The sequence below is a fragment of the Achroia grisella genome, unplaced genomic scaffold (genome assembly GCF_030625045.1).
Source record: "Achroia grisella isolate CSIRO2021 unplaced genomic scaffold, CSIRO_AGI_Agris_v1 utg487, whole genome shotgun sequence".
Taxonomy (NCBI): domain Eukaryota; kingdom Metazoa; phylum Arthropoda; class Insecta; order Lepidoptera; family Pyralidae; genus Achroia; species Achroia grisella.
This window is the reverse complement of record NW_026712891.1, coordinates 5,945,578-5,967,729: the sequence shown is the minus strand read 5'-3', so window position 1 is coordinate 5,967,729 and position 22,152 is coordinate 5,945,578. Positions and strand designations below refer to the sequence as shown.

General features: G+C 34.7%; 1 protein-coding gene across 1 annotated transcript; it reads left to right on the top strand.

The window, feature by feature from the left end:
• Positions 1-1,326: 1,326 nt before the first annotated feature.
• On the top strand, positions 1,327-20,423 carry LOC131845808 (cholinesterase). Its single transcript, XM_059194931.1, has 14 exons — positions 1,327-2,029; positions 4,632-4,781; positions 5,224-5,361; positions 6,498-6,644; positions 10,844-11,000; positions 11,485-11,696; positions 12,177-12,347; positions 13,267-13,468; positions 14,035-14,222; positions 14,874-15,166; positions 15,765-15,960; positions 16,522-16,637; positions 19,331-19,484; positions 20,236-20,423. Exons 1-14 carry the CDS (start codon positions 1,727-1,729, stop codon positions 20,395-20,397), a joined length of 2,589 nt encoding a protein of 862 aa, XP_059050914.1. The 5' UTR covers positions 1,327-1,726; the 3' UTR covers positions 20,398-20,423.
• The last annotated feature ends 1,729 nt before the right edge of the window (positions 20,424-22,152 follow it).

Genomic DNA, 22,152 nt, shown 5'->3' with positions numbered 1-22,152 from the left:
GGGTTTTTTAAAATGGCAGACAAGCTATAGGTCCATCTGATGGTAAGTAGCAACCTTAACCCGTAACAGGAACAACATAACGTGCATAACTCATCATGTTGCTTGTCATAGTAAATAGGATTGCAGACTGTCCTGATTTCAGTACTCTGTGTCGTGACTCGTACCGCGACAAAAAGCCCTATCAGGGACTAAAATTGTTCCAATTTTCAACATGTACCATTTTGTATTTATATTCCCGCCATATTTGTTGTTGGCTGCGTTCATATCATCAAGCATGTTACATGATGGGTCGATCGAAATATGTAAGTAGAATCTAACACAAGAACCCAAGCAGCGGATTTATGAATATAATAGTTCAAAAGAATAATAAAAACGTTTTTAGAGCTTTAATTATTTTAGTACATGATTATTTTCATGACGTCATTAAATAATTAATAAATTCCGTTAGAAACATTATCACAATTACTCACCCCAATGAAAATAAGTTAGCGATTTATTAAAATATAAGTAGTTATAATTGAATAAGTAAGAACATCATAACATACGTAGATATAGTTATGAAAACCTGTCTGTTTTTATTTGTTAGTTAAAACAACATTTCCACTTTAACATGTTTTAAATAGTAAATACCTGCTTTAAAAAATATTGAATTTTTAATGAGAAAATCTATACCTAACTCCAAATTGTACGGTACGTAGAAAAGTTGTAGATGTCTATAATATATTATGGAACGTGTACGGAACGGGACCAAAAGATGCGAATTGATACATTCTATTCGAAACGGCATCGGTCTCTGCAATAATATTCTCAATAACCCATTAACTGAATAGGCCATCAAAACTATTAATATATTCACAGTTGGCATTGAAGAAAGAAATGTATCATAATTTAAATATTACGTATTGCACCGATTGGGGTGGCATATTCTCAGGAATAAACCTTTAATATTTAATAGAATAAAAAAACTGGTTTTAGTATGTAATTTTTTAGCAACATACATATATTTTCGTAAGATTCTCAATTTTTTTGTTTCCTTTATGCTTGTAGGAAAGGCAAAGAGTACAAGCTCTAAAGCCCATACAACCGTTGTCTTCAATATCGTTCCAAAGTTAAATTATTTTGTAGTCAAAATTATGCTTTTTTTTGTTCTGAGTTCTGTTGATACTGTCTGTATCAACCATTGAGCAAGTAATCACTATTGCCAATTTCAATTGTCATTCATTTTATGGTTGACTATAATACTGACAAACTGAAGTTAGATTGACGCTACAGATTAACAGGTTATCAGAATGAAATGAATGAAAGGCAATTAAAATGGTAAACAAAACTGTTATATCTACGAGGGCGTTGCCGAACCGTTTATTTTACTGATAATTCATTGATTTTAATAGATAAACCCTTCCAAATACCGCGATAATGTACAAGATAAGGAATAAGGCTCTACAGATAAAAAATGTAGTTCATTGTTACAATTCATACCGTTGATACAGTGTAGTATTGTTAACACAATAAATTACATGAAATTTATAGTAAATAAATGAGTGTAGTATTTCTTAAACAACAGAAACATTCTTTTAATATTGATAATCATATTTTAAGTCATGAGAATGGTGAAATTTATTACAATAATGTCGTAAGAAAGACAAACACCATATGAGTGTAAGCCTATGATTCATTAGTATTAATCGCTTCAGTAAGAAACTGGGAAGTCTATTGTGATGTGAAAATGTTGAGGAACAGTTTTTTAACAGTTTTACTGTGCGCAAGTGTTCAAAGTCAGTCAAATAAAGACCTTTATAATGGTGAGATAAACAACGAATTTTACAACTCTGGAGAACAGGTATCCCGCGTGACTGATATTCCTAGCCCGGGGGATAGTGGTTATAGGACATATGTGTACAATAATAGGAGATACGGGGTGAATCCGACGCGGTACAACCCTTACAACCCTAATATAAATCAGCCAGGAGGCTTTCCTTACAATCCATTAGAAACAAACCCTTTGGATGAACAGTTTAAGTATAATATTGTAAGTATATGGTGCTTATTTCATTCATAATTTAAGAGCGACGCTCTTGTCGGTGGAGCTATATAGTGTATAAAGTAGTCTTAATGATAGAAACTAGCTGTTCCTGCAACTTTGTCTGTGAAAGAAGGAATTTAACTTTAAAGTTACTCTTTATTACATCAGCTACCTGCCAAAAAAAGTCCCATCAAAATGGGTCCAGCCATTTCAGAGATTAGCCGGAATAAACAGACAAAAATTGGAAAAGAATGTTATTTTGGTGTATGTATTTATATTCATCTGCATGTAGTAAAAAACAGTTATTTCAATATTACAAACACTCCAATTTTATTTATATTTTTTTTCTCTTCATTTTGGCAATAAACATTTGTTATAAAAACATATAACTATACAAATAAAAGTAATTTTTACAATAGACATTGAGTGCCGAAAATTTTTTACTTAATTTTATTTTTAGTGAGCCTAGTGGACTAAAATAAAAACAAAACAATACAAATACAAAGAAAATGAATAAGAAAAAAGAAATAAGAATATTACAGTACAAACATTATATTAAGAAAAATAAAAATAAAAAGGGGTTACTTTAGTATTTTGAAAAGTTTCTTTCTGTATGTAACTAAGGTGCAACAAACAGATCCAATTCAACAAACTTTGTGTTATACATATTAATGGAACGGGGTATATAGCAATTACTGGTATAGTTCTTTTTAAATCTGACCAACATGTTACTGGAAGGTTATATGTATAGATATAGAGAATACACAGTAACGTTTGTCTAACCTAACTCTATCGTTAGTTGCTTGCTTGCAATATGTGTTCTGATCTTAAAAGTAATATATAATAGTAAAATTACAGTATGTGATGGTATAACAGAGATGTCAAACTCAATTTTACAGAGGGCCATATTTTAAATTTAGAATGTGTACATGTGCTTTGGTGTATTATAATAACATTTTATTTATTTAATTATATTGGATGCAGTCTGTGGCCTGTAATTTTGACTTGACTGTACTACACCTTAATTCTGGAGAATGGTAGAGCATTAATAGTACACTGTATGTTCCAATAACATTTGAAATATGCACAATGCTCTATAAGCCATCACATATTATACCAGTCTTATATAAAAACCTTATAAATCTACCCAAGTGCAAGAAGTATGTAATACTAGCTGTATCTGCAACTTTGTCGGTGTGGAATAGTGACATTTACTAAATAAAGAAAAATATTTAAAAATTAAACCCAAAAAGACTAAAGAAAAAGTTTGTGAATGTCCATTTATATTTAATCAACAGCCTAAGACATAAGCTTCTAGCTTTAAATTCAAATTCAAAAATCATTTATTCATGTAGGACATTTTAGCTTTAAAAAAATGATGACACTTCCATAAAATCTTTCTTCTGCCCTATCAATCCCTTACAACGCTTTTTTAGTCCACATCCCTTAAGAGTTACATTACACATTTTTATAAGCAGACAGAAAGATAATAATTTTGTTATATAATTTTATATATCTTGTTGCATTAAAATATATTAAAAACTTGTGGCCCTCCCTAGCTTCGACTAGGAACTCATATATTTGTGAATTTTATATATAAATTATTATAGCATATACATATGCTCAATTACATTGTAGCTTATATGACTTTAGAATGGTTGTTTTGAAAGGTAAGTATATTTCAGACCTTTCAAAGCCTGAAAGTCTTTTCAAAATCAATCAAGTATTTAATAAATACAGTCATACAATACACCAGAGCATTTCTCGTTATGATATTAGTACAGCACACTAGATTTAATTAAATTAATTATCTTTTATAATTAGTGTTTATTTAATTAGTTACTTCCTGTTGGTGACGTAATGTATAAAGAATTAGAAATTATCTTTATTCAAATTATATAGGCACTTTTCAGAAGCCTACTTATTGTTTTTTTAAATGTTGATAATGGAATGGTGCCTGCGCTAACGGTCTACATTGGTGCGGCACTAGTGGAGTATGATTATATGAGCATGAGGTCAGGTCGGTTAGCACATCATGGCAAATTCATAGAAGATATAATGATGGTTTCTAGGGGGCATGGGAACCGCATGGAAGTCGACCAGACATGGTACATTGCTAGCAATAGGGTTAGGTTAAGGTTAGGACAGGAGACTTGTCATTTCCCCCGGGGCCGGCGGGTCTCCATGAGGGATATTCTCCAAGTAAAAATAAAAAGGAGACTCGTCACAAGAAGAATGAACAAGAAATTTGCTGCTCTTTTCAATATAGGTTGTTTTAAATAAATATATATTGTACTAATCACAATATGTATACACTATATGCATAGCAATTAGGACTTTGCTGTAAGTATTTATTTACTAGCGGTGCCCGCATTTTCATCTGCGTGAAATTTATAGCCTATATGTTATTCTGATGTATAAGCTATATTACTGTAAGGTTTCATCAAAATTCGTTCAGTAGTTTTTGCGTGAAAGAGTTCAAACATAATAATCAGTCATAGTTCAAACAAAACATAAATAACGAAAACAAGCATCCAACCATACTCACAAACTTTCGCATTTATAATATTATTTCTATTATATTCTCAATAAATTGTGTTTGTTTCAGAATCGAGATCCAAACAATCCCGACGCACTATTCCCAGGAGTGTTGGGAGGATGGAGAGAGGACCTCCAGGGTAGAGAGCGGAGGGACTCACGGTTGTTGAACAAAAATATATTTGTTACTACAAATTTTGGTCAAGTGCAGGGATTTAAAGTAAGTATTTGCAGTAATTGATTAGACATAATACAAAATGATGCTCAAGGAAATGGAATATTCAGAAGAGCTGAAATTTAAGTTTATTTGTATTCATTACCTTCTATAAGAAATAGGGTGATCTATAAATGGTGTTTTTTATTTAAAAGAGTAAAAAACATGTTTTTTACTTCTTCGTCTTTAAAAAAAATAAGTATGACTATACAGTGCTAAAATTTAAGTTTACCTATTTGAATAAAGAATTAGTTTTTTCATTTATTTGAAATTTAGAGACTATTGCAGAAACTAAAAAAACATGCCAGTCCCATTGCACCCATTGAATTTAATAACTACATCACTTCACCAGTGAATGAATTTCCTTAGCCGCAATGAATATAGAATATATTTTCTAATCTATTTTATTAAGATTTCGTAATTTATTTTACTTTTATTTTCCTAACAGGTATATTTATATGATAATCCTGACCCAGATTCTGGTTATCGACCATGGTTATCAGCAGTGGAGAGGATACAGGGCGAAGTATCAGTATTTCTTGGGATACCTTATGCACGGCCTCCTGTGTTAGAAGGAAGATTCAAGGTATGTTTATGTCCTACAAGCAATAATCTAACAATATTGTAATCATGATAACTGGTCATGTATGAATATAAACCTCATGGTTTTATGACAAACATTTTGCAATATAAATTAAAATCGCTATTAAAAAATGTTGATGGTAGGAGGGTGAAATTTAGGATTGTATGTATTTTTAATGCCACGTTATAAAAAAACAATAAAGACTCTGTTCTACTAAATACACATATTAAATTACATAAAAAAGTACCGTGCGAGGAATCGTACCCGTGACCATCCGATGTAAAACAGTATCAAAAAGGTTGCCTCGCAACATCCTGTGTTTTATAAGTGAGAAGAAAGAATATATTATTTTGTGTAGTAAAAAAAAACATGTTAGTGTGTCAATGACATGCAGCAAAGCATGACCACCTGACCACATAGGTCTACTGTTTTTGATACTGTAATAGAGATTTTATAATATATACCAATAAATGAATAGTTGTAATAAAAAAAAACCGCACCTCCAAGTATGGTATTGCCTCTTAAGTTAGAATAAGTTAATTTAAACATATATATGTATATATTATATATATAAATATATTGAAACTCTAGGTTAGATTTTAGAATTTAAGTTAGTTTTAGAAACCCGCCCCAAGAGGTTATTAACAGAATTACCCGGGTATTATTGCCCCCGGAGTCGATGCCGGGGCAAAGGGGCTCACCCCGAGACCCCAATCTTCATCCACTAGAAGGGTACAGAAGAACACTATACGTCCACTGCTGAACAAAGGCATCCCCACGACGATCAAACGACCACTTCAGTTTCGCAATTCTTCGGGCTATGTCGGTCACTCTGGTTCGCGGATCTTCTCATTTCTGATTCATTCACGCAGATAAACTCCAACCATAGCACTCTCCATTGCTCTTTACGTGACTCTGAGCTTATCCATGAAGCCAATAGTTAGCGACCACTTCTCTCTGTCGTAAGTCATCACTGAGAACACACATTAGTCGTAAATCTTCGTCTTGAGATACTGGGGTAATTTGGACGAAAGATATATCAGAGTTTCCCGAACGCTGCCCATCCGAGTTGGCTTCTACGATTGACCTCTGTGCCATAGCTGATATATGTCATACTAATATGATAATCTTTGTTCTAGCCCCCACGGCAGCACCCCGGTTGGCAGTTAATACAAGCGGTGGACTATGGCCCGGCATGTCCCCAGCCCGTGCGCTATACAGGGGCCACAAAGGGCGTCCGGGACATGGATGAGGATTGTCTATACTTGAACATATTCTCGCCCAATGTAAGTTATAGATAGATAGATATTTACATTATTTACATCAATAGATACACACACATATTACAACACAGTATAAATTTCAAAAGAACAGAGTATATAAAAAGAAGAAACGTACATATATATATGTATATATATTGTATGGCCATACCATTCTTTCTTTATCATATTTAAATTATAGACCAATATTATATTTTACTGTATATATTAATATCGCACGTTCGTGGAAACTCGTAAGTTTGAACATTATACGGTTCTATTGTCAAGGAACAACGAAAAAAAACTATACATTACCAGAATAAAAAAAAATACACATACACTACCATATATTTGACACCCACACGTATACGTCTTCTACGTATACGTGTGGCTGTCAAATATATGGTTTTGGTATTTTTTGGTTTTTTTTATTCTGGTAATGTATAGTTTTTTTTTAATTTCGCATAAATATGAAAAAATAGTTTTCTATACTCATCTATATCTTATATATAAAATTCTCGTGTCACAGTTTTCGTTCCCATACTCCTCCGAAACGGCTTGACCGATTCTCATGAAATTTTGTGAGCGTATTGAGTAGCTCTGAGAATCGGCCAACATCTATTTTTCATCCCCCTAAATGTTAGGGGTAGTCCACCCCTAAATTTTTTTTTCTTTATTTTAACGCAAAACAATGTTTGCCGGGACAGCTAGTAGCTATAAATGTGTGAAATGTCTTAAATTACCGTTCGTCCGCGTAATTTTCGTAAAAGGACCCCTTTTTCCGAAAGTTTTTGATTCGCTTAATCATATAATGATTACTCGATTTGAATTTTTTTTTTAAAAACAATTTAAATTCGAGTACTCATTATGAGTACTCGATTTTAAACTGTTTTTCATGGTTGTTTAAAACCTCACATTATATAAACGGGATATTTACCATTATTTTTATTAATTACTAGCTGTGACCCGCGACATCATTTGCATAGACTTTTCTTTTTTTTTGTTAAAATAAATAAAATTTCTAAATTATAAGTAGCCTATAGTTTATATAATAGTAAAAGTAGAATAATACTTTTAATAGTCTGTGAATATTGAGATTCCTTAGAACTTTAAAATTAATATAAAAAAAAATTATTGACTTTAATTCTAAATTCATTCCTCAGCTGTATGTATAATATATAATAACAGTTTTACCATTATAAGTACTACATATTCCATCTATTTTGAATATTTAACCATCTGAATAACAACCAGGCTTTGTCTTTGTTAATAATTAACGAGACCTCAATCAACCCGCACCAATTACTCGATAACATAGTTGCTACACCGGCCAGCACGTTCCCATTGAAGCTTCGCCAGTGCACAATGTAGATTCTATAGATAACCCCATAAGGTCGAATATAGAAAACATATTTGACTTTTGACTTTAGTATCTGAGCAACAAATGTCATTTTAGCCAAAATGCAAGCGGCCTATGACGAATTCCGCCAATTAAACCCATTATGACGCTGACTAATGAATCGTTGCAGGCTAGTGACCTGTGCAATCATTGCTTGATTGAGATTGCAAGTTTAATTGTAACTATTATTACCTACTCGACCCGATTACAGATGATTAAATATGTTGAATAGTGTATTTACTACTTTGGGATAACTTACCTCTCAGAACATTTATTTTAAAGAGCAACACGCAAGTTTCTTTCTCGGTCTTTTTGTAATGAGTCTGCGTTCCGAATGAGTGGTAGAATTAGAAAATGTATTTGTCAAAATAAGTTAAAGTTTATTTGAATAAAGATTATTTCTATTTCTATGCTCATTTTACATCCTCTGATGCCCTGCCAGCATTTTTTTTTTATTTACATCGTATTACTCTGTCTGTACTTTATATATATTGTTTGCGTTCTTCATTAAATTTATATATATATATGTACTGAACAATATGTATTTATTGTACATTACTATATATACATGTATATGTGTATAATATGTAAAATATAAATATGTATATTTGAATTTGTTTCATGCCAATCGAATAAACCGCCGAGGGTGTTCGATTCCATTATTATCCATTAAAAAATATGGGGGGAAGGATCGCAAAAATGGGGATAAGTGAGCTCATTGCTCAAAATGTCAGGAAGCGGCCTTGTCGGTGGCAAATTGTCAGTCAGGGCAGTTCCCGGGTGTAGGTTTAAATGGCCTCTGTGCCAACGTAAGTCATCCACCTACACCGCCCGTGTTTCTCTCCCTGCCCAGCCAAGTCTGGCCCACTAATGCTGCTTTAGATACACGTTCTAGTACAGAACCCACTTCAGTACTTGACAGGCCAAGATCTTTTTAGAAGATCGTAGAGAAATTTCACTGGTTACCTTTATTACCTCTCGCTCCCACTTCGACCGCATATAAATTAATCACATGGCCATTTTTCGCTTTTTCGTTTAATAGTTCGTAATATTTGTTTTCATTGCATGGTCATTAGGTATATATATTTCCCATGGTACAGTGAGCTCTTACATGTTTAATTTTTTCGAATATAGGAATATGGGATTTTATAATGTTTTTCACGTGTGTACATTAAAATAGTCCAGTTGTGTCCAGATTGTGAAGGGAATTTATGAAGTTTAGAATTGAGTTCGAATCATCCTTCTTTTATAAAGTTTGTGGTATATCCATTTTTGGCACTAGCTCCTAAAATCCTTACAGCTTCACGTAAATTAAATACTTTGGATTAAAATATATCCAGCGAAATGTCGTGTGTTATTATAGTATATTCTTCTTTGTCCAACCCATGTTCCCGGGGGAAGGAGATTGTTAGTAATGAGGACTGTTGACTCCATTGCTAGCAATGTACCATGGTCAGGTTGACCTCCACGCGGTTCTCCCTGGAGACCATCATGATAAATTTTTGATGAATATGTCATGATGGGCTAACTAACCTGATCTCATGCTCATCTTATCATACTCCACTGGTACCCCGCTAGCGTAAACCGTTAGCGCAGGCGGGTGCACCATTCCATTATCATCCATAAAAAAACCCATGTTCCCAGTTTACGGAGCGTGAGACCCGACCTGAGAACTCCTGGGCCTGAATACTAAGATTGTCCTGATCCATCTATTTCTAAATGTTCTTCTACTAAGTAGCGGATGGCCTGTCTCTACTCCTGGTCGATTTTGGTATTTTAAGTATACTTTTAACCACATAGGCCACTTCGCGTCTTTGCATATATCCATATCAACGCAAGCCATTTCCTCTCACTATTTCTACAATAGGAGCTACTCTGAAGGAACTTGTTACTATAAAACATTAACACGTGTTATTTAATACAATAAAACGTTTATATAATTCAACTAACAAGGCCTGCAATTTGTTATTCCAGTCATTATCTGGTAAACTGGCGCCAACACCCTTGGGAGAACAGCCGAGCGAGGCTCTCCAACTATTTTATATATTTATGGCCGGACCTAATTGTGATGGCCTCTATACATACGTGATTTACATAACGATAGCTTTTCCATGCATGACATGTATTAATAAACTTTATCACTCTATAATAAAGTTTTATTTTAATCAAATTAACATTTATAAAATCACAACGCATCATTATTGGTTCATTCCTTTAGGAGCTACATACAAGTAAGAAAATTTAGTGGTATATTTATTTTTTATTTTTTTTTCGGACTACTCTAATACTGTTGGTCATAGCTGGCCTTTACAGCTTCGCCGATAGGGGGAGAGTGCAGATGGCACTCGAAACCTGCGGAAGGACTTATAGAGCGGCTGAAGGCGAACTCCCGCCTGACGGATGCGACTTTAGTATGAGGGCACCGCTAGGGATTCGAACCACGGCCGTAGTAATTTCGATCCCCGTTTCAATTGGACGGGGGATCGATCGGAAGGGCATTATACAACCGATTTTTATGTATTTTCAGTACGTCTCACTTCCGTTGATCGCGGTTTCTATCATAGTGAACCATATTTTAGGGATGATCCAATGATCTGTCTCGATACCACCGCCTTTCCGGACATTTAAGTGAGCATGACTAACTCATAACAGACCACGTCACAACTAAAAATACTAATACATTATCATACCATGTGGAGGCATGCGACAATCAACATAGAAATCGCTACGCACTAAATCCTTAGGAAAATCCTACATCCAACAGTGGATAAATGTAACCTGAAGTGATGATGAATGATATCCTAACATTATAATTTTTTTAATCCAGGCGGAGGCCGGCTCCACCGCCCAGAAGTACCCCGTGATGGTCTACATCCACGGCGGTCAATTCATGTCCGGGGCCTCGAACCTGTTCCCGGGGCACATGCTCGCAGCCTTCTACAATGTGGTGGTGGTCTCAATAAACTACAGGCTCGGAGCCCTAGGTAAGACTGTTATTTACCTTTTAGTTGTTTAGTGTCCATATATTTTTTATTGATGCGTTCAGATGATTGCCAGTTTTTATAATAAAATTTATAAAAATATACAGAGTAAAGAGGGTAGGTAAACTGCCCCCTAGATAGATTAATTAAGAACATGCGTTCTAAAAATGAAACCTAATAAAAATATAAAACCTAATAAAAATATGTTTTGTAAATAGATTTTGTTTTGTGTTAGATTGCCCTCCACGAGGTTCCCTCTGGAAACCATCGTGATAAACTCATGGTGTATTTACCATTTACCATGATGGGCTAACTGACCTGACCTCATACTCATCTTATCATCCACTAGTGCCCCGCCAAGATAAACCGTTAGCGCAGTCGGGTGCACCATTCCATTAGCATCCATAAAAAAATTACAGTAATTACTGGGTATGCAGGCTAATCTCCTTAGTCCATCAAAAAAGTAAATTTCTCTGTTCATTCATAGGTTTTCTGTCAACGGGTGATGAGAATTCGCCAGGAAACTATGGGCTCCTCGACCAAGCTATGGCCCTCCGATGGGTGTACGATAATATCGCCCCGTTCAATGGCGATCCGTCTTCGATTACACTCTTCGGTGCTGGAGCTGGTGCAGCATCAGCGGGGCTGCTGGCTGTCGCGCCGAAAACCAGGGATATTGTGACTAGGGTTATTGCTCAAGTGAGTGGAATATTACTATAGTGTAATGATTAATCATCTTATAACTGTAGTATTATAAATGCGAAAGTTTGTGAGTATGGATTTTTTGGAAAGTTTGGAGTATTACTCCTCTACACAAATAAATATGAATGGATTTTAACAAAGAAGAGGAAATAAAACCTACCATCCTCTACTGATGCTCTGCCAGCGTTTGCGCAGGCGAGTGCACCCTTCCATTATCATCCATAAAAAAATATATCAGACTAGTTGACACGCACAACTTCGTCTGCATTATTTATCATTGTAATTCGCACACTTTACATAATATCCTTTTAAATTAAAGCCTGTGTATTATTCTAATGTATAAGCTGTATTACTGTAAAGTTTCATAAAAATCCGTTCAGTAGTTTTTGCTTGAAGAATAACAAACTTCCACCCATTCATGCTCACAAACTTTCACGTTTATAATATTAATAAGATAATACTATTTTATCCCATCAGAGTGGCTCGGCGATGGCTGACTGGGCGTTAATAGAGGACAAATTTCGTGTACAAAACACTTCACTAGTCTTCGGACGGTTACTCGGCTGCCCTATAGACTCCTCGTGGAAACTGGTCAACTGCCTCCGTCAGAGTAGGAGCTTTTATGACCTCGGCAATGCAGAGTTTCAGGTAATATTTGTTTTTAAAAAAATATAGCATCTTATTTTTTTATTATAAGTGGGTTTCCCCTTGGCCTTACCTCATCCGATGGGAAATGATAGCCTGACCTAGGACGTAGCGTTCCTCACATCAACATCTATTCACAATACACTCCGAGGTTGTATTTCTCCAGGAACATGAAAGCTGGAAGTAATTTCTATTTCTCTTTGGCAGTGCATATTAAAATTTACTACTCGAACCGCTTTATGCGAATACTATCATATAATATCATCTATGTGACGTAGCAAATCGGATCGTATTGTCTTTTTATATAGAAAGAAAGAAATGAAATAAGGAATAAATAATACCTTTGAGAGTTGGGTCTTAACTGATATGCAGTGAACTAACTACCATCGTGGTGACCGAATACAATACCATTTTTAGCAAGTTGTCTTTTTTTTGCCGCCAAGCAAATAAAAGACAGTGCAGTAAGTATGTAGTGCTTACTGCATTGTCAATTAGGTTAAGAAGTGTCTAAAATTGTTTAAAAAGCAAAAATGTTGCTAAACTAAGAAGACAACTGGCCGAAGGGAGTCTATCAGCGCTACCGTGGTAGATTACCATATTAAGTGTCGTAACCACAAAGGCAATATTATGGATTTATTTTTATTTTATGTATATGTTAGTCCTTAAGATATATGTGAAATGGGTCAATATTATTATATAAACAATATGAAGTTTCCTGAAGCAAAATGAACAGTCTCACTTTTTTTTGCCACCCAAATAAAACAGTATAGTGAGCTTAATATGCAGTTACTTACTGCACTTAATCAACTTAATCAATTAGGCCAAAAAATTTCTGAAGTTGCCAAAATATCAAATAAGTTGCTAAATTAGCAAAAAATGTTGCTAATAAAACCACAAAAGTAACTAACAATATGTTTTGCAGCCACAAGTCGGCTTCATACCATGGGGTCCGGTGCTCGAGAACAATTTCACATTCCCGGGCGATGAGTGGTACGAGGGATGGAGGGAACGAGACTGGCACTTCCTCGATTTAACTGCGGAAGATCTCATCCAGCGGAGACAGTTCAACCCCGCTTTGCAGTATATGACGGGGGTGACCACTCAAGAGGCTGCCTATTATATTTGTAAGCGAATTTTAACCTTATAAACAGTATTCTTCCTTTAATTTCTTATTGTCCTTTTAACTAACTATTCCTTCATTATTTCCAAATGTATGCATGTGCACTATTTTTTTTTTTGTATATGATAATGAAATGGACCCGACTGCACTAACGGATTACGCTGGCGGGCCACCAGTGGAGGATAAGATGAGCATGAGGTCAGGTCAGTTAGCCCATCGTAACAAATTCACTAAGAAATTATCACGATGGTTTCCAGGGGAAACCGCGTGGAGGTCAACCTAACATGGTACATTGCTAGCAATGGGGTAATTACTCTACATTACTAACAATCCCCTTTCCCCCCGCATGTGCACTATTGGGTATTAGTATGTTGTTATTATATATATGTTAATATGTATATTTTTAGATTCATTTTTGTTACATACCCTACCCGTTTTCTCATTTTTACTTTCTCACACAACGCAATAAATAATTAAATTAAACTAAATAGCAGTTACAATGTAATCAAGCATAAACTAGGACAATATTAGTAAGGATCCCTTCTTAACTTTTCTTGCCTGTGTTTGCAGATAACAATCAATCTTTAGCACCTAGATACGAAATCAACGAAGGCTGGTTCAACCAGAAAGTAGCCGAATTAGTACTCCGGTACAACTACACGTTGAACCCGCGCGGCGTTTACGAAGCCATCCGGTATATGTACACGTACCATCCAGAGCCACACAATATCAGCGCCATCAGGGACCAGTACATACATGTGAGTATTACGCTCTTTTCTCTCCTCCGATCGATCGCTCGTCTAAATCAAACGGGATCGATATTAGGACTGACTGAGCCGAGGTTCGAATCCTTAGCATTGCCCTCAGACTGAAGTCGCATACGTCAGGCAAGAGTTGGCCTTTACCCGCTCCATAAGTCCTTTAGCGGGTTACGAGTGCCACTGCACTCGCCCGCTATCGTTTGCTGAAGCTTTAAAGTCTGACTGCGACATATTCCAACACGATATTTTTTTAACTAAACTGTACCATATTTTTTAATATTTAGCTATTTGAGAGAAAGAAACGAAACCACAAACAATAATTTTTGTGTTGTTTAATACAAAGACATTAATGGAAACAGTAGTGTACGTACATAAATTTTATAAACTATGCATATGTCGATTCAATAAATCGGAATCACAGGTAAGCTATGCCCTGCAGCTAAAGGTAACTTTATTTCATAATTTGTAATTTACACCTGTGAATTTAGTCTCCGAGTTTCAAAAGAGACTATAATCCATTGAGTAAATAAATGTGAATAAATGTGGTCGGCATTGCAACAACGTAGAAGGTGTCCGTACCTTCTATCTTTCTACCTATCTACGCCAAACCGGATCTTGTAATAAATTATAAAATAAAACCATTCGCAGTTACTCTCCGACTTCCTGTACCGAGCACCCACCGACAAAATGGTGAAGTCACTACTAGAACAGAACGTGCCCGTCTACATGTACGTACTGAACACGACGGTGGAGGCGTACAAGTGGCCGGAGTGGCGGCTGTACGCGCACGATAACGAACGGTACTTCCTCACGGGCGCCCCCTTCATGGACCAGGAGTTCTTCCCCGTGAAGCAGAGAATCGACAGACAACAGTGGCTGCCCAACGACCGGAACATGAGCCATTTCTTTATGAAGGCGTATTCTGACTTCGCAAGGTTTGGGTAAGTGTTTCTTAAATTTTAGTATTTTATACTCATCAATTGAAAATTGAACAAAAACACAAGTAGATAATGATAAAATGATTACGATAGTTTCCATGAGGAACCACGTGGAGGTTAACCTAAACTTAACCTAATTCCTAAATATAACTTGATGGGCTAACTGACTTGACCTCATGTTCTTCTTATCATCCTTCATATAGCGTTAGTGCAGGCGGATGCACCAATTCCATTGTCAACAATTTAAAATAATAGTAGCTGTCCCGGCAAACGTTGTTTTACCTTAAAATAAAAAAAAAAAATTAGGGGTGGACTACCCCTAACATTTAGGGGGATGAAAAATAAATGTTGGCCGATTCTCAGACCTACTCAATACGCTCACAAATTTTCATGAGAATCGGTCAAGCCGTCTCAGAGGAGTATGGGAACGAAAACTGTGACACGAGAATTTTATATATAAGATATATATATATAATACATGTTTATATCAACCATAACGTCGTACGTAACGTAATTATATGCCTCTGATTACTTCAACTAAGAGCAGTGACATAATTTTAGCGTCCATTGTAGACTCTCCTATAATAACTGTATGTTTCAGTAACCCGTCAAGATCACGCATCCTCGGGGTCCATTTCGAAATGGCGAAAGCGGGACAACTTCGGTATTTGAACCTAAATACGACCTACAACTCGACGATACAACTCAACTACCGGCAGACGGAGCTCGCGTTCTGGACCATGTACCTGCCAACTGTGATCGGACGTCTAGTGCCCACTTACCCACCTATAACTGAGGTAAATGTTACACTTATTTTTATTCCCTACAGCCATATAGGTCAGTATAAATATTTCTTAATTTTATATTATACTAGTTGATACCGCGAACTCTGTTTCGCCTCAGAATCAAAGGAGTTTTCAAGTTTAGTTACGTAATAAATTTCTGAACGCACCCTGCTTGACAGTTTGTATAGGAACATAAAATTAAATGTTATTATTCTCTATGCAATTTCTTCATATTTTATCACCGTTTAAACCTTCCCTGGAGTTCCACGAATATATCAAGACTAAAATTAGCTAAATCGGTTCAGGCGTTCTCGAATTTTGAAACTAACGAACAGCAATTCATTTATATATAAATAGATAGATTATTATATATTATGTATAATGTATGTCATACATATACATTACAAACACATAGACGTGTTTATAATGTATATGTATTTCCACCACCACATTCTATCTTTTCTTCTCTACCCAAAAGTTATCTGGAAGAGATCATACTATATATTTTGTTTTTTTTTTTGTAATTTTTAAAGTTGCAATAAAGAGTAATAAATAAATAAAATATATTTCTAGTACTGGTGGGAGCCGAAGCAGCCGCTGCAAATAGCATTCTGGACGGTGAGCAGCGCCTGCCTGGTCCTCATAGTACTGCTGGTGGTCTGCTGCATGCTGTGGAGGAATGCCAAGAGGTAATACTATCCTGCTGTACAAATAAACAAAGAGAGAAAATAAAAACATTGACAACCAGAGCATACACATATTTATATAAACTAAACATTAAGATATGTATATATATGCATATATATTATATATGTATATATACATACACACACACTCATATACATAGTAATACATACAACAATTACAAATACATATTTAATTTCTGGTTAACAGCTAACTGACGCAGCGCTGGTATTCTACTAATAATAACAAGCTTAACTAACAAAATAAACTAACAGGATAATGCAATTATTATTACTGTCATTTATAACCCAAATTTTAGTGAGTTAAAAACTAGTCAACACAAAATAAAAATTTTAGTCAACAAAAAAAATCAACTAAGTGGGTTTCGGATCGGTCATCACACCACACCACATTACTAGTAATGTGGACTGATGACCGATTTGGTAGAAGTATATCATGTCAGGTTGCCCCCACGCTTTTCCCCCTGGATACTAGTGATTCCTGGTGAATTTGTCACGATGGCCTACCAGACCTGACTGCTCCACTCCGTGCTCCGGCAGCGTAAACCGTTCCCTATCACATTGGATCAAAAAAACCTAAAAGGGTTCACTGGGATTTTCCTTGACTGATTGATAATTTCTCTGCCTACTCTATCCGAGATAATATGTTGTTATTACCTTACTAATATTATAAACGCGAAAGTTTTGAGTATGTATAGAGATGAATGGATGTTTGTTACTCTTTCACGCAAAAACTAGTGAACAGATTTTAATGAAACTTTACAGTAATATAGCATATACATCAGAGTATTGTATTTATTAAGAATTTTGGGCACTCCGACCAAAAAAAAGGTATATGCACCTTTTTTTTTCGGACTACTCTAATGCTGTTGGCCGCATCTGGCCTTTACAGCTTCACCGGACGATAGGGGGCGAGTGCAGATGACACTCCTGCGGAAGGACTTATGGAGCTGCTGAAGGCTAACTCCCGCCTAACAGAAACGACTTTAGACTGAGAGCACCGCTAGGGATTCGAACCTCGGTCCAGGCCGTCGTAATGGACAGGGGAGTGGGGCGATCGAAGGGGATGCATAGACCTATTGGTCATATATGTTGTGTATAAGAGTAATATTTAGGCTATAAATTTCATACGGTCGAAACCACGAGCACAGCTTATCTTCTAAATATTGATAAAATTCTTTCTACCACAGGGCTGCACCACCGAAATGGAAAATGATACCAGCAATGTATGTGCAACTAACGGATTATTATATACATTGCTTCGGTTAATTTAGCGATTGTTTGTGGGATCGTTCGTTCGTAAACGCTTCTAGATACGTTTCTTTAGTTGCATTTTCTTTTTAGTTTGTGTACGCTTTTGTTATATTTTAAGTTTTATCTTTTAAGTGGATTGCCATTTTTTATATGTAGTAGCATATGTTGGTTTTTATTAATTATAGTGGAATGCAATAGTTAATTTTAAACTATCATATTTATATTGTTAACCGAGTGTTAACACGAAGAATTTTATGTGACCTCGTAACCACGGTTAATGCAACCTAGTCGAAACGTCGAAAGAGATAAATAACTATATCCATACATATAAATAAAATTGGAGTGTCTGTTTGTAATATTGAAATAACCGTTTTTTACTACATGCATATGAATATAAATACTGTACGTACACCAAAGAAAACATTTTTGTAAATTTTTGTCTGTCTGTTTGTTCTGGCTAATCTCTGAAATGGCTGAACTGATTTTGACGGGACTTTTATTGGCAGGTAGCTGATGTAGGCTACTTTTATTTTAGAATAATAAACTTAAATCCACGCGGAGACTGTAAGTCGCCAATACAGCTAGTTTATTATAACATTATTCGTGTTAAGACCCTGTTAACAATATAAATAATGGAACACATGCAGACGGTCCAGCTGATGGTAATTGGTAACCGTCGTCCATATACATGAACACTACGGTATCACGTTATCATGTGAAGCCAGTACCGCTTATGCATTCCCATTCCAAAGGAAAATGCTTGAAACATCATACAAAGTAAGATACTTGGAGGCTAATATTTATTTATTTATTAAAACTTTAATGCACAAATACATAAATAACAGGTACACATGGCGGACTTAACACCTTGAGGCATTTTCTCCCAGTCAACCATTGGGCAAACAGACATTCATGTAGGCGGTGCATTAAGAAATTGAAATTGAAATCTAAAAAAACAATAAATTAAAAAGATAATAATAATAATATTCTCTCGCATTAATCTGTTTTCCACAGTTTATACTAATTATATATTTTTTAAGTCCAGTAAAATAAATTAATATTATTTCTCAAAAAATTCACACAACACCATCTAGTCTCAAGATAAGCAGAGCTTGTCCTTTGGGTACTAGACAACTGATAGATGTACTTAGATATTTTTATTGTAAATACACATATAATATACATAGAAAACACCCAGAACAATGCAAAGAATTATACTGAACCCGAGACCATCGGAAGTAAAACACTGCTACACGCTAGATCAAACAGGCCGTCGAAAAGGAAGTGTCTTATAATAAATGTTTAATTGAATAAAGATATTTTGGATTGTCATGCTATTGTACTATGTGTATATCATATGTTTGTTTTAGAAGAAGTAAGAAACGGTAGCAATAAAACCTAATCATAGTTTTTGTATCGTATAGAGAAACAGATAGATACTACAACGATGATATCTACACGTTACGGGGCGGCGACGACACGGGCATAGAGAATACAATGCCGTCCAGAGACAACATCTACGAGTATAGAGACCTGCCCATCAAGCGGCCGATTACACCACAGACAATCAGTAAAGCGGTTAGTATTTTTTTATGTTACGTAAATGGCAAACAGGCGATTGGTCCACAGGGTAGTCATGTAATAATTTGACAGTTTTAGATGGATATAATTTACCGAAAATTAATATGTTATATTACACTAATAAAAGCTTACGTAATAACAAACTGGTTGTAACGAAGTGCCGTTCGACGAAAGTTAGTAATTCGTTTTATGGGAATTGCATAAGATTTTATAACAAAGAGAATCTGTCCCCAATCTCCCAGAAAATAGAATCAAATGTCTTATAAAAATTCTTAGTGCTGACAATATTATCTGATTGAAAAATGATTGAGTGCGTAGCGGCTTATATGTTGATTTTCGCATGCCACTTACTTGTTAATGTGTAACAAACATTTATTTACCAGAGTAACATGCAAGGTTGACTCTGTTCAATAAATCTCTATTAATTTTGTTCTCTTTCTTATAGTTTTATTTCTGATTCGATTGGATACTTTTAGTCCTGGCATGCTTCTATTTTCTTTTTTTTTTCTTTGGCACATCTTACTAATATTATGAACCTGAAAGTTTCATGAAAAATTACAGATCCGTTCAGTTCTGACGAAACTTTACAGTAATATAGTTTATACATTAGATTAACACATAGGCCATAATTTAAACAGATATGTGAATTGGGAGAAATATAGTAAATACACAACAAGTAAGTGCGATGCATATGATGTTACGCGGGCCAGTTAGTTATTATATAATAAGTTAAATAAATGTGTTACAGGCGAGCCAGCCGTCTATTCTGCAACCAAGACCGACATCGCGAGCGTCCACAGATTCTGCACTGTCTTTGAAGGAGTCCACAGTGTCTCGAGCACCAGAGCCTCTGCCACGCGCCCGCAGTCGCACGCAAATCGTGCGGGGCGTGCCACAGACTACCGTTTAAATCTATATTTTTAACCTGTTGTCTTCAGGACTCAGGACAGGCTAAGCCATTGATTCTCAGCCTTTGGTGCAGCACACTTAACGATATCAAGAATCTTGTAGACCTACTAAGCCTAATTGTGAAACTTTTTTTTCGCTTGCGGTTTAACGATTTAAAAATTTGATACACGAAAAAGAAGTTAAAAATTATTTACTTTCATCTAAACCAATGAAAATTTAGCTGTGATCTTCGGGTTTTGCTAAGCCAGTGATTGTCAACCATTTTTTTGTTACGGCACACATTACGATTTGAAAATTTGGCAGCAGACAAAGAAAAAGTAAGTATATAAATTATTTTCTTTTTCCTAAGTCTTTGTTTTTAACCTGTGGATCTTTAGGACTTGCTAAGCTTTTCTATAGACATCGGAGGATGTTAAGACCTCTATGAAGGTTAGATATTCTTATTTTTATTATGTATGTTTAATAGTCAAACTAATATTTGTTGGTTTGTGAAATTATGTCCATTGAAGCGCATGGTTTTCGTATGTATTGATAAATATATCACTAGTTAATATTAACTCAAAAATTTTAATTTTTGGGCTATAAACATTAAAGTTTTTTAATACTTAGCTTATTAAATATAATACTTGCCGAAAAGACTTACAATGCCGTAAGCTGTAACGCCGATTTTTTTTATATATGAATTTACACATAAAACGGCGCTCAATAAGTGCATCTTAAATATATATATACATATATATCTATAGCAGTATATACATAAGAAAGTACACATTCCATCCATTTAAACTGGTGATATGTAATGTTAATTTAAAAACTATATCTTAATATTGGTAATAGTACCTTATATTTTTTATTAATTAAAATAGTAGGAATTATATTTATGTACATTAATAGCTGTATATTACCACCATTTTATATTATACAGGGTGAATGAAAATGAATTTCTGTTCTACGACTTATTAAAATGCAGTACAGTTGCTAAATTGCATATATATACAGCAACAGCTAGTATATATATTTCAGATTTATTCGTAAAGTTTTCGATTATTTCTCTGATGTCTGACTATTTGTAAATGCCATATATTGGATACCGAGTTACGTATTAGACTGATTTTTACATAAGACAAGATATGTTTGAAATTGTCGAATATACGCGACATATTTTGTCTAAATGTTATATGTGGATATCGCTTATTGTTAGCCGAAAATGTTTATACATTTAAAATTTTCTCTCCTTATAAATTCTTTAATTGTATTTTTACGGGATATGTAGCATTATGTTAATTGTATATTATTATAATGATACCTGATTAATATAAACAAAGATTAAATAAATTCGCCTTTTTTTAATCATTACATTAAATAATTTTTTTAAATTGAAATTATATAACGCATGTATTTTTTAAGTTAGACTGATTCAGTCTAACTTATAAAATACATGCGTTATATAATTTGCAAATATTCATTTGCAACGCTTTTGGCAGCATGTGGGAATAGGAAGTCTGTACTGTTAAACTACAAATATTTCCTTTTTCGTTTTCGGCTAATAATTCTCGATAACTAAGCATATCCTTTAGTTATAGTTTATCAATATGATTTTTTATTATTAGGATTTTTTCGTTACCTTTGAGGTGTTTAAACATAAGTATTATATTATGTATACTATACCAAGTATCATAGTATTTATGATTTGCAATCGACTTCAAATATATTTTTTTATATGACAATATTGTCTATGGTGAATGATTTTAATTTA